Genomic DNA, 17050 nt, shown 5'->3' on the forward strand with positions numbered 1-17050 from the left:
TACTTCGAAGCATCGTGTGGATAGGCTATTTTTCAGGCCAGGGCCGCGGCGCTACTTTGAATTTTTTCCAATTTGAGTGTTGTGGAGTTTCAGAAATTTATGACAATGCCATTACGATTCAAAACACTATAAATATGATTTTTAGGGCTATTTTCTACATCTTTTTAACTAAAAAAAGAAGGAGAGAAGACGGCTCTACGAAGGAGAAGATGATTCATTCAAGAACGGAGTTCAACTTCGAATTTGCCAAACAGTTTTACTCTTTTATGAATTTCTTACGTTAAATTTTATTGTCATTAAATGTTTTCTTTTTCAATCATGTTCTAAATTTCTAGGGTAGGGCTACAAATGTAGCCAATACTTGAATATTTGATTTATATTATTTTCTTTCAATGAAGTTTATTCACTTAGAGTTTTCCATTCATGTATGTGTCTCTTTTATTATTCTTAATCATTTTAATAAACTGATCACTTATTGAATTGAATTGAAAACCTAAATTGAAACCTTAGAAGGAGATTTTTAGGAATAGTTTTTAATAAAAGGAACTGTAAGATGCATAGAACATCGAGAGATAGTAATACGACTTGCGAGAGCAATTTTGGAAAGACTATTAGATAGGTGCAAAGTTGTATGCTCTAGTGTTTTCTTTGCATTAATCTCTTTTCATAATTATTTTGCATATAATTTGTGCTATTTTATTTTACTTTCTTTTCAATATTGATCTATCTCAGAGATTTTATTTTTCTAGATAAAGTTAAAAATATAAATTTTAGTAATTGTAAAGCTAGTCTCCGTGGAAACGATACTTTATTCACTACTTTATTACTTGTATGTGATATTATGCACTTGCAATTTTCATATCAAGTTTTTGGCGCCGTTGCCGGGGATTAGCATTAACAATGTTGATACCAAGTATTTTTAATTTTAATTTAGACTCTTACGTTAATTTATTTTCTTACAAATTGTCAGGTGTCTTATAGTGCATGCTACGATCTAAAACTCTTGAAGTCTTTGATCTTGAGATTGAGCGGACTTTCAGAAGATGTAAGCGGGAAAAGAAGAAAGAAAAGCTTGTGATTGTTGATATGGCAGAAAGTGAACCTGACACCAAAGCTGTGGGGGATTATTCTACCCCCGATGTTATATGGATACCATCAAGCATTGCTACTCCGGCTATTCAAGCCAACAACTTTGAATTGAAGCCGGCGATCATCTCTATGATTCAAAACTCTTGTCAGTCTGGGGGTTTGCCTAATGAGGATCCTAATGCTCATATTGCATGTTTCTTGCAGTTGTGCGATACCATGAAGTTTAATGGAGTCTCAGAGGATGTTATAAGATTGAGACTGTTTAGCTTTTCGCTTAGAGACAAGTCTTGGAGTTGGTTTTACTCTCATCCCTCAAATCACTTCACCACTTGGAATGATCTTGCTCAAAAATTTTTGGCTAAGTACTTTCCTCCATCCAAGACCATTCAGATGAGAAATGAGATTACTAATTTTGTGCAACATAATAGGGAGACTTTATGAGAAGCTTGGGAGAGATTTCAAGAGTTGGGCAGGAAATGTCCTCATCATGAGATGCAAAAATGGATGCAGATTCAATATTTCTACAACGGTCTGGATATAAGCAATGTAAAATTGGTGGATGCTACTGCAGGAGGTACATTAATGAGAAAGACTGTTGATGAAGCTTTCAATCTTCTAGATGAGATGGCTGCAAATGATTACAAGTATCCGAAGGAGCGAATTATGGTGAGGAAAACTACAGGGGTACTTGAGGTTGATGCTTTGACGGCTCTAACGAGCTAAGTGGCTGCTTTGGTGAATAAACTGGATACTAGGGGTGAATTCTATGCATATTCCAACTCCTTATTGTGAATATTGTGGAGCCAATCATGAAAATGAGAGTTGTTTGTCTGTGGTGGAGCAAGCCAACTACATGGGGAACTTCAATAGGCAACAATGGAATCACAATTCAAACATCTATCATCCAAATTTCTCTTACTAGAACACTGAGAATGTCTTGAACCTACCTCTAGGGTTTGTGCAACAAGAAAAGAAGAGATCGTTTGAAGAGATGTTTTTTTAGTTTATGTTGACTACTAAGCAACACATGGATGACACTAAGCAATACATGGCTAAGACAAACACCTTGTTGAGTAGTCAAGCGACATCGATCCGAAACTTAGAAGTGCAAATGGGCCAATTGGCAAGTTCCAGTTCATCAAGGCAACAAGGTTCTCTTCCAAGTGATACCATTGCTAATCCTAAAGAGCAGTGTAAGGCTATTTTTACAAGGAGTGGTTTGCAACTACAAGATCCACCAATGAGGTCGAGTATAGAAAAGAAACATCTAACTGACAAAGAATATGTAAGTGGGAATGTAGGGGAGGAGATTGAAAAGCAGGAGTTGTAGGTAGAAAAGGACAAACCATGAATTTCATTTCCTCAACAGTTAAAGAAAAATAATCTGGATCACCGATTTGCTAAATTTTTAGAGGTATTCAAAAAGTTCCACATCAACATTCCATTTGCGGAGGCCTTGGCTCAAATGCCAACTTACATGAAGTTTATGAAGGACATCCTCTCTAATAAGAGGAAGTTAGAGAATTTTGAAACAGTCACATTGACTGAGGAGTGTAGTGCCATCATTCAAAGGAAATTGCCACCAAAGTTAAAAGATCCGGATAGTTTTACCATTCCTTGCACTATTGGTAATTCATATTTTGGAAAAGCATTATGTGACCTTGGAGCAAGTATAAACCTCATGCCATTGTTGGTCTTTCAGAGATTGGGCTTGGGAGAACTAAAGGCCACAATTGTGCTACTCCAAATGGCCGACCGTTCCATCAAGTACTCACGGGGCATTTTAGAAGATGTGTTAGTAAAAGTGGACAAATTGATATTCCTGACTGATTTCATAGTACTGGATGTGGAAGAGGACCAAGATATTCCTTTAATCTTAGGACGACCATTCTTAGCTACCAGAAATGTTGTGATTAATGTTTCGAAAGGGGAGTTGAGTCTAGAAGTGAAAAATGAGAAAGTAACTTTCAATGCGTTCAGTCCACTCAAGGGTCCACAAGGATCTGAGACTTGTTGCCGGATGGACAACATAAAGAAGACATTGTGTGAAAAGAACTCGGTAAAGGCTCCAAAGCAATTTAAAAGGCAAGATAAAGCATGTGAGATTCCCCCTAAGAAGGAACCAGATAAAGCTAGCAATGGGAATGTAGTAATTGCATCACAGTACTATCAAGGAAGAATGTCCAAGTTTGAAGACCCAGAAAATGAATTCCCTAACCCTTGGCTATCCTCAGCGCCAATATCTACCCCTTTCTCGCCAGTTTTTGAAAATGATGATGATAATGGTGGTGAGGACATATGACATGGCCCTCGTCCAGGTATGTCAATTACGCTTCTATTTTCTTTATCAAAACATTGAGGGCAATGTTTCTATTTAAGTTTGGGGGGATTGTTTCTTTCATTCGTAGAATAGGTTAGTTTAGTTGAGTTTCATTTTCTTTTTTCTTTCTATGTCATTCATTCATTTTTTCTTTCTATTCCATTCATTCATTTTCTTGTTTCTTTCTTTTCCACAAATAAAAAAAAGTAAAAGTGACGACACCAAGATCAATGATGAGATTGGTTTTGCTTGCTTTTAGCTTGGGAGAAATTGATGAATATTGTATTTTGTGTGTGTGCTTGATCATTTTTGTTAATTTTTTCTTTGCCTGGGACTCTATGACATTCTGAACACTAGCTTGAAATTGTTTACTCATTTTGCTTACTTGAAGAAGGATTATGTGACCTAAGCAAACTCTTTGATCTCACAAGAATTCTAGAACCGGTTTAATTGTCACTTGAAGCGAAATCCTAGGACATACCATATTAGGGAAAGGATTTAGGCCATGTTTGGATCGTTTGAGCCTTTTCAAGTCAAACCATGCTTAATACATATCCCTAGTACTCCTTTTGAGCTTGTTTAGACTACTTCCTTTGTCACCCGTAATTGGACCTAACTTTAAATAATATTCCCTCATTTGACCCTTCACTTATGTGCATATGATCATTAGAGAAGAAATTTTGGAGGTACAATAAGTTTTGGGAGGTTGGGAGGATCGTGGAAGAAAGAAGAAGAAAAAAAAAAATATTGAAGGTTGACAATTTAGACTCCCCACTTTGTGCATTCAAGTAAAGAAATAAGTTTGGGGGTGTGTAAAAAAACAAAAAAAAATTAATTAATGATGAATATTTGTGGTTTATAAATAGAGGTTCAAAAGCAAGTTTGGGGGAACTATGGAGAATTAAAGAAGCTCATGGAAAAAATATGGGATGATTGTGTGCACGTGAGTGACTCGAGCCAAAAGAAGTATTGTCACGCCCCCCAAACGGGGTGGGTGACGTGGAGCTCGATTAGGGATTAATAAAGCAGATTCCCAATCGGGCCCCACATTTAACTGCATTAAATATAATTACATTACTACAGAATCCGGGAGCCTCTGACACACAGGGCTCCACCCCACAGGACATACAATATCGTACATACATGCTCATGTAAATAATCATTACAACATACATCAACCACAGTCTAGTAAATCCAAATATTACATAAGTTTACAGAATTTCTCAAATTCCTTACATTTGTCCAAGAGAATGTCCACGATCCTCACTTGATTCCAACAGTAGCACAACTCAGCTGCTCCGTAGCAATTATCCAACTACTGTGCACCGCTCCTAGAGTCTCATGGGAGGGGTTTAATACATTTAAAACATAAAACCTGAGCGAAAGGCCCAGTAGGATATAATTTTGAAATGACTTAAAATAAATGAATAAATAAATGAATAAGTAAATAAAATAAGACATTCAGTCCCGACGGAACAGCCGGAACCTCACATCTTTTTTCTCAAAGGAGATATAACTGAAAATAACCATATTACAGGCTTCAGCAAGTAATTGGTACAAATTACTCACCTAACCAAGTGCCTCGCCTACCCGGACCGAGTTTCGAGTTCTGCCTCCGAGGACGCACTCTCCGTATCCTATCTAGGCTTACAGCAATAGACTCTATTACCAGTTCACAAGATCTCTTTGTTTAAGAAATCATTCATTAACATTTTGAAATCGTTAATACGACCCCACGAACTACTCAAGCCGCGGGCCCCATGACTGGACAACCCATGAGGTTCCATGAATAAACAAGCCATGGTTTTCAAAGCGTTTTCTTTCACAAATCAATCCATTTCTTTAAAATATTTTCAAGGCCAAAATCTTTTTTTGAAAACAGGCTCACAAGGAAAATGGATAGAAATCCTACCTCGCACGATCAAACATGGGACTAGCGTTGCCTTTTCCGGCTTCTGCTTCCTCAAGCCCCTTCAGTCTGAATCCTCAGCGATCACTGATGCAAGACAACACTTTAGGATTAATTCCCATTCCTAAAGCAATCCAAATCTCAATTTCCAACCAAGATTTCCTATTAGTGTGCCCTAATCCATTTTCATGTTTCAAAATATCATTCCAAGGGTTTTCAATCTCAAATCAAGAATTAACAATGCTAATCCATTTATCTCAAGTCTCCAAATGAAACTAATTTGGGTTCTCCCCGAAAACAGGGGTCAAAACAGCAATTTCAAGCCAATCAGGGTCAAACCCCGTGTCAACCGGTCGACCGGTAACAGAGCAGTGCAACACTACCGGTCGACCGGTAGTGTGCACACCGATCGACCAAACCGGTCGACCGGTTAGCCTACAATCCGGTCGACCGCATAGGTCGACCGGTTTCCATGTGATCCGGTCGACCGGTGGAATCAGCTGCGCGAGAGAAGCTTGCGGAAATCAGTCCAAAACCTGCAAATCCAGTCCCAAATCGAGATATTTCAAAGGAAAACCACTAGATCTGGGTTCTAGGTCCTAAAACAAGTCCAAAGAACCCAAGATCTCCAATTTCTACTCTAGTTTTACTCAAAAACCATCAATATCCGGTTTGAACAAAAAATGAGTTTTGAAATTAAAAAACTTGAGATTCAAGAGAGGTTCTTTCAGTAATCTTACCTCGAATCCTTCTCTTGACGTTGAAAACTTCTTTAAATCTTTCCTTGGTTCAAGATCCGTTTGATTTGGGACAAAAATGAGAGAGAGAGAGAGAAAGAGAGAGCACGGTAGAGTGAGAGAGAGGGAGTGAGAGAGAGAGAGAGAGAAAGTGCACGGGAAGGAAGGAAGGAAAAGAAAAAAAAGAAAGAAAAGAAAAGAAAAAGAAAAAGGAAAGAAAATGGACAAGTGTCAATATTTTTAAAGAGCAGTCCAGAAATGCACCCATACACACTTATGGGTTAAAATAAATTACTGAGAATAATTTAAATACCTTGGAACTATTTAAACTCACACGTGTCAAAAACATTTATTAATTAAACTCAATTAATAATCCAGATTAGGCACACTAATAATCTCAATTATCTTAATTAATCTCAATTAATTCTTCAGGGTGTTACAAGTATCTATGATCCTACCTTGAACCCAAGCCTCACATTACAAGCCGAATAAAGTCCTAATGATCCTTGGTAGTGTTCGTTCTACATTAGTGGACAGTGATGTGAAAAACTGGCCTATGGAGTTCTAAACATCTCAACTAAGAGATCCATTTTTAAAGAACTTGGGTTACATAAACTGATCTGAGTGCGGATGGTTGATAGCGAAAAGCTTTACACACACACTCATGGAGCTTTAAGTGAGGTAGAAATTGGCGATATGATTGAAATTCTACATGAAATATGATTTCTAAAGTTTCTCTTGAGCTACTAACTATGTGGAATCTCTGAGGCAAGATTGTCAAATCATCAAGTTGTCACTTGTACTTCGATTTCTTATTAGTTTCTTTTCTTTACTTTTCTTTTGCTCGGGGACTAGCAAAATCTCGAGTTTGGGGGTATTTGACACATTGGATTTATGCTTATCTTTTGATACGTCTAATTACGTGTTTTGTTGGTTTTAGAGTAGTTTTAGTAGTTAATTTATGTAATTTTAGTTGGTTTTGCATATTGGCATCATTTTGAGTTTGTAGGTGAGTATTGGAGTAAGTTTTAGAGCTAAATTGAGATTGGAGAGCCTCAGCCTTGAAAGATGGCGTCTAGGCCTTGAAATGGTTCATTTGCAGTACAAAAACCCAAGAGAAGAGAGCCTAGGCTTTGTGCAATGGAGCCATGACATTATTTTACACCAAGGGCACCTAAATAGTAGGGCCGCGGCGCTACTTCAAATTTTTGCCAATTTAAGTCTTGTGGAGTTTCAGAAATTTACGACAATGCCATTACGATTCAAAACACTATAAGTAGGATTTTTAGGGTTATTTTCTACATCTTTTTAACTAAGAAAAGAAGGAGAGAATACGGCTCTAATACGGCTCTATGAAGGAGAAGAGGATTCATTCAAGAATGGAGTTCAACTTCGAATTCGCCAAACAGTTTTACTCTTTCATGAATTTCTTATGTTAAATTTTATTGTCATTATGTTTTCTTTTTCAATTATGTTCTAAATTTTTAGGCTACGGTTACAAGTGTAGCCAAGACATGAATATTTGATTTATATTATTTTCTTTCAATGAAGTTTATTCGCTAAGAGTTTTCCATTCATGTATGTGTCTCTTTTATTGTTCTCAATCCTTTTAATAAACGGATCACTTATTGAATTGAATTGAAAAACTAAATTGAAACCCCAGAATGAGATTTTTAGGAATAACTTCTAATAAAAGGAACCGTAAGGTGCATAGGACATCGAGAGATAGTAATACGACTTGCGAGAGCAATTTTAGAAAGACCAAAGAACCTAATGAATTTCTAAGATAGCGGGATTCACATATAGCGATAGTGAATTTACATGTTAGAAATATTTTTAATAGCATCCCTAGAAGGACTATTAGATAAATTAGGATTTTTCGTTCTACTACATGAATAGGAGGCGATGTTAGCGAATAATTGAAATTAAATAGGAATTGTCTTAGTGAAACTTGTATGCTCTGGTATTTTCTTTGCATTGATTTCTTCTCATAATTATTTTACGTATAATTTGTGCTATTTTATTTTACTTTCTTTTCAGTTTTGATCTATCTCAGAAATTTTATTTGTCTAGATAAAGTTAAAAATATAAATTTCAGTAATTGTACAGCTAGTCTCCGTGGGAACAATACTTTATTCACTACTTTAGTACTTGTATACGATATTGTGTACTTGCAATTTTCACATCCCCTCACATAATTGCTAGTGAAAACAAGTATTCGCCATGGTTTGACGTAAGTTCGGTACTCTAATTAAATTAGCCACATCTAAATTTTATTGCAATTTATAATGAGACAAAAAATTATTACATAATAAGTTTAACTAACACATAATAATATAAATACAGACATACTTTTGTAAATGTGAAGGATTGTTTGGAGCACTTGACGGTACGCACGTCCCATTTAATACAAAATTTACTTACATGTTATCTGGTTGGGAGGGTTTGACACACGATGCGAGAGTACTTGCATCCGCCTTAGATCACCCGAGGAAAAGATTTCTAACACTGCTACCAGGTGAGGAAACAATGACCTATTTCTATGGAAGATGGCATTACATATAATTCATCGTCACGAATATTTGTTAAATATCATATGTATACGTGTAGGAAAATTTTACCTCGTCGACTCGAGTTACGCTAACAACGGATGCTTCATGGCACCATATCGGGGGACAACGTATCACTTGAAAGAGTATAGGAAGCGTCGTAATAGAGGCTTCCATAGTGAACGTGAGTTGTTCAACTACACACACTCCCCACTGCGTAATGTGATTGAAAGAATATTTAGTGTGTGGAGGCCAAGTTTCGTATTTTGAAAACCATTATCTGTTACCCCATGAGCAAACAAGTTAAGATTCCAATTGCATGTGCTATATTACATAATTTTATCCATATGTATTGTAATGGAGACACCTTATTAGAGCAGTACTTATAAGATGGCGTTTCGGTTGCGGACATTGATCCCTATAATGTTGATGAGGACATCAATGACAATAACAACCATGAGGGTTAACAATTGAATTATAATACAGAAGTGGAGATGAATGCCTTAAGGGATGCAAGGGCGCATACAATGTGGGCAGTGTACCGTCACTGTCGTGCGCACTAATAATTCATTCATAAGCCGTTGATGTGCTACGAGATGATATTACATGGTGTATGTAGACTTATGTTATGACTTATGCATTTATTGTTGTCCTTTTGCACTCCATTATAATGGAAACGAAACTTCTACTATTTATGTTTTATGGTATTTTAATTTTTTTAATGAAGAAAAAGGCCTACTTTGTTTTTGTAAACTTATTGCTACTTATAGATGATTCACTTTTATTTATGTAGTTTTTAAATTACCAGATTATCCATTCTTCGGAATTATTTATATCTAATTCCAATTATTCATACTCAATTGGAAAAAAATCAAATAAATTCAAAAAAGAAAAAAAAAAGCTCTCTACTATTCACAACTCAAGTCTTACTAGAAGCAAATACAAACTTAAATAGATTCTCATCTCAAACATAACTCAAATGTACATAACCAAACACAAACTCAAGTTACAACTTTAACTCAAGTTATAACTCAAACTCAACTCAAGATCTACACTCAAGTCACGCTAACTAAAAAATGCAACAGAATAACCCCTAAAGGACTTGGACAAAATAGGAGGATCCAAGAGAACCCAAAATTTTAAGGTTTTGACAACGTGTTCCTAAATAACGTAACATATTGATAAAAAAAAAGATTAAAATACAACCCTTAAATTTGCAAACAAAAAAGCCAATTGTCTGCCAAAAATTGTCTTGCCTCCACTGAAAATCCCTTAATCTGAAAATTTTAACCCTAATTCAAATCATTCGAGTCGCTATTAAGGCACATTGCAACACTAAAGTTGAGGGGTAGAATGGCAAAATTTAAAGTTCAGACGCAAGTTATCAAGAGACAAATGTCATGTTTACTTACCAATTGTGGGGAATGGGAATTGAGAATCGGAATCAACCCCACATTTACTTATCCATTTTTATCTTAAAATGGGAGTGGGAGTGTGTGGGTCCCGTACTAATTTGGGGTTGAGGAATGAGATTGACACTCCCTCCACCCCCCACCGGATTGACACTCTCAATCCTGATAGTAAATGTGAATTACGATTTTACCCTTAATTCTACTAACAAATTTGTGAATAGAAAAGTAAAAAGTAAAAAATTGAAAATGCCCTAATTTACTTTTACACCTCTCGTATCACCTTGTTCACTTCCTCTGATATTTTATTCTCCTCAAAACACAGCATTGCATCCACAACAACTAAGAGCATTCCTCTTCTCATCAAGGTGAGTCAATAATATAAATCATTGTGGTTATTTTCTATTGAACCACAAGTTTTTTTTTTTTTTTGTGTTTATTTGTTGAATTTGTGATCAAACCATGTTTTGCCCTTTGATTGCACAACATCATTTCAAAGATTCGGAGAGATGCAAACAATTACAATTTCTATTACTAATTAAAAAAAATTTAGATGTGATTAAAAAAATATAATTACTAATTAGTTATCTTAATATTACGATAATTAACATAATATATAATTTTTTTTAAGTTCAACACACAAAAATCTTCTAAAAGCGTATGTAAGTAAATTTATAACAGTTTATTCTGATTCTAAGTGTTAGTAAACTCATTAATAAGATTGAAACTGATTCTAACTTTAATTCTTAAAACTTAAATAAACAGCTCTGATTCTAATTATTGACTCTAATTCACGTTCACTCTGAATTTTATCCACCATAATTACAGATAAGCAAACATGTCAAAAAAGTTCGGGACAAACTCGCTAAAAACCATAAACTATAAAGAACAACTTGATATTGACCAAAATAATCGCGCGGAAAACTTAGCCCAATAAAGAACAACTTGATATTGACCAAAATAATCGCGCGGAAAACTTAGCTCAGGAACAAATTCTTGAGAAACAAACATATCGTTTGAACTTTGAAGCGGGAGCCGATTCTGATTCTTTCTCCTTGGCATCTTTTTAGAGTAAGAAAAGCTCAAGATTTTATCGCTCGTTTCGCTATCCCTTCGAACTCATTAAGAATTTGAATTGAGTTTTCATACAAAATTGGCACCTTTTTAGAGTAAGAAAAGCTCAAGATTTTATCGCTCGTTTCGCTTTCCGTTCGAACTCATTAAGAATTTGAATTGAGTTTTCATACAAAATTGCACAATCGCTCGTTTCGCTATCCGTTCGAACTCATTAAGAATTTGAATTGAGTTTTCATACAAAATTGCTCGCAGAAGATCACTTTCTTCTTCTTCTTCTATTTGTTATTATTGTTGATTGGTTTTAGTTCTTCTTCTTCCGTTCAATGGTTAGTTGATTTTATGCTCCGGTAATTGATTTGTTATTATTGTTGATTGGTTTTAGGTTTAATTTTGGTTCAGGACTTTTGACGAACAGTTGGTAGGCGATTGGAGAAAACGATGAGAATAAAGACTTGTCGAGGCAGGAGTCGGCTATCACAGACGCCTACTCGTCGTTCTCATAGATCTTCCTCCGGTACTGCTCGGGCATTGCCTGTACTCCTTAGGCAGGTCGGTAATTTTCCAAATTCTCTATTTTGGGTCTCTCTGGAGTCCATAATTTGCTCATTTATTTTGGATTAATTGTGAATTCATCTTTAAATAGGATGATGAATTTGAAAATCATGAACAATCGGATAGGACGCGGAAAATTGTCCCAGAAACCTTGAGTGATAGTAATGATAATGGCGATGATGTTGGTGCAACGGTTCAAAAAGAAGTTGATTTGAATGCTCATATTGGGAATAATAATGATCGTCAAGATAGCATAGAGGAAGGGAATTGTATAAGATGCAAAGGGATAGATGAACAAGTTTTAGTTTGTAGTGGAATAGGTTGCTTAATTTGGGTTCATGAGAAGTGCATGGGCTGCAATCCTTGGTTCGATGATTTGGGGAAGTTCTACTGCCCGTTTTGCAAACAAAAGCGGGTTCTTGCGCGTGTTCGGGAGATGAGGAGGAAAGTTAAAGATGCAAAAAAAGCCTTGTTGACTTTCCTTGAGGGTAGCAAAGTTGGTGGGAACAAAGGCAAGGAGAAACAAAGCAGGGGAGATGATAGGAATGAGACATGTAACGTGCCGAGTGTAGGGGATGGTATTTGCCAGGACGTTAGAGTCAAGAACCAATTTGCGGATGTGGAGAAGGAAGATGAACATAAGGGAATGGAAAACGTAGAACCGGGATGCGTTGATCAAGATACGATTGTGCTTGAAAATGAGGTGGTTCAGCCAAATACTTCTGTAGTCAATATTGATGATGATGCAAGTTTTAGAAAGGAAGTGTCGGGTGAAGTGTGTTTATCTGAATTGCGTGGGCATGAAACTCCAGAAGATGGGCAAGAGGAGGATTTAGGACTGATGGATGACAGTGAGGATGAGAGAATTGGTAAAGATAAAGAGGATGATTTGGGGGAGAGAAATGCAGATGGTGCTTTTAAAGTTTCAAATAAAGGAGCCAATGTAAGGGTATCCAAGAATAATCAAGGTATAGGAGGCGACGGAGAACAAATGGAACCAGAAACATTGGAAAGCCCTGCAAATTCTAATGCCATACCGGAAACAGATTCTTTTTCCAAGTGTCACGGGCGTTTCAAACGTAGAGCTGGGAGGACAACACGCGTTCAAAATGTTAGTCCATCTATAAGATCCTCCCCTCAATTGAAGAAGGCATTCGTGCGACAAAAAGCCTCTGCAAAGAAAAATGTTTCATTGTTTTATGAGAAAGCAACTACCTCCACGAAGATCCGAGAATCTGCAAAGCAACAGTAGGTGTATCTATCCTAAGAAAAACACTTTAATTTCTGACGAGATTGAGATTGCTTTGTTCTTCGGCAGGGTTGCTTGCACCATAGTTGCTAGTCTTCAGTATCCATCCTGAAAATTCAACGTTTTTATACACATTATGATTAGTCAGCGCAGTTTATTATGTGCTTAAAACTACTAACTTAATGTGAGTTCGTTATTCCACATGTAGCATAACTGTGAATAACCCCGTGGCAAGGCGGACAAGATTACATTGGACAGCAGACGAGGAGCACATGTTAAGGGTATGATGATTTGTTGGCTTATGCAATTTAATTCTTCTTCTTCTTCACCCCCGCCACCCCACACCCCCTCCGTGCCCCCCCCCCAACCACAATTCTTAGAGATAACAGGATTGTAACATATTCTTCTTCTTGTAAATGCAGAAAACATTTTCTTTTGGCTTCACACAAGAGTTCAATCTAAAATCTCTTCCTCTTTCTATCTCTTTGTGTGTTTATCTCTCTCTCTCGTCTTATGTACACAAACATGAAACGGAATTGTTTTTGATATATCCTTTTGTGAGGCTGACATGCACGTGTTTATTTAAAACATGCTTAGAAATAGCTCTATATCGTGATTTTCTTGCCAACTGCATTACCTCACAATTCATAAGTTCATGTACTTCATGATTCCGGGGGACAAAAAATTCGTTTAAAGAGTGTTTTTGTTCAGAAATTTTCATGGATAACTGTAAAGTGTTAACTGAAAATTTTGATACAAGACCCCGAAGTTGAGCTTGGAACATCTAGGCATGAGAAACTTCCTTACATTTCAGTTATTTGATACTCATTCAATTTTGTCATCCACTTTGATACTACAGGAAGGCATTAAAGACTTCTGCCCAAACACAAACGTAAAGATTCCTTGGATGAAAATTTTGGAGTATGGTCGTCATGTATTTCATGAGACCCGTTCTCCGAGTGATCTCAAGAACAAATGGAGAAACATGGTGGACAAAGAGGGTGCGAGTTAACAGGTGATGAACTTAAATGCATGGGTCTTAAGAGGATAAAATCATTCAGGTAGTTGTTTTGATTTTATTCTACCTTTTGTATGAAATCCACACTTGAGTGAAGATTCCTTTTCTGCGTTTTGTTCTCTTCTGCGAAATGATATGAATCTTCCATTTTGTTAATTTTGTTGAGTACTTATGCTGATCGTTGTTTTTTGCTCTGTAGAAAGAGAACTACTAACATCGTATGATAATGGAAGCTGGGATTGTTATCATTCATGGGTTAGACTTGCTTTAGATGTTGTTAACTATCTAGCCTCATTTTCTGATTTAATAAATGTGAATATAAAAATATTGCTACTCATTGTTCAGTATATTAAAATGCAAATTGGATCACCTTATAATGTGACTTCCATTGGGTCATGCCTCTCAATTTTCGGCATAGATAGATCATAGATGAAAAGGGAAGTTTTGAGTATCAGGGAAGTTTTGATTAGTGCTTGTGTGCACAAAGTGTGCACAGAGTAGCGCGCGTTGTTATGTAAATACTAAATACAGCTTGGAGCTGCTTTTATGTGCCCTTAATATAGAGCTGCAGATTTATCTGCTTTAGTTTTTAACAGGATCAAGAACTACTAGCTACCCAGCTCTTGGTTTGGTTATGCACTCGAGCATAGATCCATTCTTGTACGAATGCAGATGTGTACTATTAGGAGCATTCTTCTGCAACTCTGCCTAGCTATTAGGAGGTAAGATCCTAGACACCGGATATATCAATCTTAGTAACGGGGTAAGTACCTGTTAAAAGATTCACCATTTCCCTCGGGGTTCAGGGAGAAGCAAGTATCTGTCATAAAGGGAAGCCTGCCATGATTCATTCTAAAGGCCGAAGTTGACATTAGCATTTAGCACCACTGTTAGTTATTACCCCTGAGAATGTTTTTGAAATTTTCACCATTCATTATAATCCAACAGATTTTTGGCTAGTTTGGTTTGCAGGTTTGAAGAGAAAGTTTCGGAATTTTAAGTTTTTAAGAGAAAACATCTACCTATATTAAAAGCGTTGAAACGGTAATGTATGGGGATGACGCGTGTTCAACCGTCCACCACCCCCCCTCTTTTCTTTTCTTTTTTTTTTTTAGCTTTTTGGTTTTTCTTACTTTGTTATTTGACCCTTTGTTATTTTTTATTTACATTCTTGTCCTTCATTGATGTTTCTTCCACTTCATTAAATTGTTTAATCTTTTCTAATCTCTCAATTCAAACATTTTTTTATATAAATATATCCCTACTCAAATACTTTTACTACAATCCTCTATATATCTTAGATTTTTGTTTTGTTTGTTTTTAAAATAATTTTTTGTTTTTTTGTTTTTCAATTTTAGTCCATAATTTATAGAAATGCTATCAAATATTTAACACTTAAATAACGGAAGGATTGAAACTCAAACAAAATAAAACCTTAGGGACTAATTATGAGATGTTTTAAAAATTAGGGACCAAAGTGGGATTGAGAAAAAATCACAAGGACCATTTGTGAGATTAACCCTAAATCTTAAATTTTTTTATTTATATTATTGTCCTTTATTGATTCATCTTCCACTTCATTAAATTATTTTTTCTTTTCTAATTTTCTCAATTCAAACTTTTTTACGAATATATCCCTACTCAAATACTTTTACTACAATCCTCTATACGATAGATTTGTATTTGACTTATTTTTTTCTTTGTTTTTACACAAATAATTCTCTCGAAAATACTCTCATATATGTACATCCTAATTACCTTATCAATTTATGTGGGTTAGTAGAGCAGAGATAGTGAGTGTTTTTTCATAAGACGGGTTGGCAAAAAGACCATGTCGTTCCTAAATCGCCCTGTTGCCATCCCTCCACGTGCTCCCACAAACTAGTTGTATCTAAAAGTTTTAAATTGTGGTTCAAATTTTTTACCAAACAAGGACTCAAAAAATTGAGTTAATCCCACAAATGGTTTTTGAGATACAAAAATGACAAAAAAAGTAAAAAGCTATCAAAAAGCCCCCGGCTTGCGTAGTGGGGTGCTTAGGGGCCAACTCAGGGGCCGGGATGGGTCAAAAATTTACATTTTTATTTATGTTTTGCATTCTAAAAGTAATATACGGTTTTTAGAAATTAATGCAATAAGCGGCACCATTTTTTGATGAATATTCCATTCTTTATGATTTTCTTAATTTTTTAACTTTGAGAAACAAAATAAAATAAAAACAACGTCAAAAAAATATGAAATTTTACAAACACGATCCTTACATTTTTCTGGGTATGACTGCAAAAAATGGCCTCAAAAAATGACAAAAAAGTAAAACACTGTCAAAAAGCCTCTGGCCAGCGTAGTGGGGCGCCCAGGGGCCAGCTCAGGGGCCGGGATGCGTAAAAAATTTACATATTTATTTATATTTTGCATTCTAAAATTAATATACAATTTTTAGAAATTAATGCAATAAGCGGCACCATTTTTTAATGAATATTCTATTTCTTATAATTTTCTTTATTTTTCATCTTTGAAAAATAAAATAATATAAAAATGAAGTCAAAAAACTATGATATTTTGCGGACACGATCTTTACATTTTTTTGGGCATGACTACAAAAAATGGCCTCAAAAAATGACAAAAAAAGTAAAACATTGCCAAAAAGCTCACGGCCCGCGTCGTGAGGCGCCCAGGGGACAGCTCAGGGGCCGGGATGCGTCAAAAATTTATATTTTTATTTATGTTTTGCATTCTAAAATTTATATACAATTTTTACGAAATAATTCAACAAGCAGCACCATTTTTTGATGAATATTCTATTTTTGATGATTTTCTTTATTTTTCCTCATTGAAAAATAAAATAAAATAAAAACAACGTAAAAAACTATGAAATTTTGCAGACACGACTCTTACATTTTTCTAGGCATGACTGAAAAAAATGGCCTCAAAAAATGACAAAAACAGTAAAACGTTGTTAAAAAACCCACGGCCCGCCTAGTGGGGCGCCCAGGGGTTAGCTTTGGGGCTGGGATGGTTGATTTTAAACCTGAAAAGAACCAAATGACCAAAATGCCTGCAAAAAAAGAACTACCCATTTAAAAATATAATGCAATTATGATTCAATGACTAATGAACGCCAATTAATGAATGAGAATTGTC

At 35.7% G+C, this 17050-nt stretch overlaps 2 protein-coding genes and 1 non-coding gene across 4 annotated transcripts; 2 read left to right on the plus strand and 1 right to left on the minus strand.

Moving 5' to 3' along the window:
- Nucleotides 1–1477: 1477 nt before the first annotated feature.
- On the minus strand, nucleotides 1478–1583 carry LOC112094729. Its single transcript, XR_002903658.1, has one exon. It is a non-coding gene; the product is annotated as a small nucleolar RNA R71 (small nucleolar RNA).
- A 533-nt stretch (nucleotides 1584–2116) lies between these two features.
- On the plus strand, nucleotides 2117–3391 carry LOC112094723. Its single transcript, XM_024176385.1, has 2 exons — nucleotides 2117–2374; nucleotides 2459–3391. The coding sequence occupies exons 1-2, from the start codon at nucleotides 2117–2119 to the stop codon at nucleotides 3389–3391; spliced, it is 1191 nt and encodes a 396-aa protein (XP_024032153.1).
- A 7586-nt stretch (nucleotides 3392–10977) lies between these two features.
- On the plus strand, nucleotides 10978–14937 carry LOC21400716. Of its 2 annotated transcripts, XM_024176393.1 has the most exons (6): nucleotides 10978–11084; nucleotides 11490–11639; nucleotides 11734–12890; nucleotides 13100–13172; nucleotides 13751–13952; nucleotides 14506–14937. In XM_024176393.1, exons 2-5 carry the CDS (start codon nucleotides 11529–11531, stop codon nucleotides 13901–13903), a joined length of 1494 nt encoding a protein of 497 aa, XP_024032161.1. In that variant the 5' UTR covers nucleotides 10978–11084; nucleotides 11490–11528; the 3' UTR covers nucleotides 13904–13952; nucleotides 14506–14937. The 2 variants fall into 2 exon arrangements, with proteins under 2 accessions (XP_024032161.1, XP_010112893.1); XM_010114591.2 differs by lacking the exon at nucleotides 14506–14937 and having other exon boundaries at nucleotides 13751–14059.
- The last annotated feature ends 2113 nt before the right edge of the window (nucleotides 14938–17050 follow it).

This window comes from Morus notabilis, unplaced genomic scaffold, assembly GCF_000414095.1.
Source record: "Morus notabilis unplaced genomic scaffold, ASM41409v2 Scaffold568, whole genome shotgun sequence".
NCBI lineage: Eukaryota > Viridiplantae > Streptophyta > Magnoliopsida > Rosales > Moraceae > Morus > Morus notabilis.

Coding starts and splice junctions, on each gene's coding strand:
- LOC112094723 (XM_024176385.1), top strand. CDS start 2,117: ATGGATGACACTAAGCAATACATGGCTAAGACAAACACCTTGTTGAGT. Junction 2,375..2,458: donor ATCTAACTGACAAAGAATAT/GTAAGTGGGAAT, acceptor TTTCCTCAACAG/TTAAAGAAAAATAATCTGGA.
- LOC21400716 (XM_024176393.1), top strand. CDS start 11,529: ATGAGAATAAAGACTTGTCGAGGCAGGAGTCGGCTATCACAGACGCCT. Junction 11,640..11,733: donor TGCCTGTACTCCTTAGGCAG/GTCGGTAATTTT, acceptor ATCTTTAAATAG/GATGATGAATTTGAAAATCA. Junction 13,173..13,750: donor ACGAGGAGCACATGTTAAGG/GTATGATGATTT, acceptor TTGATACTACAG/GAAGGCATTAAAGACTTCTG.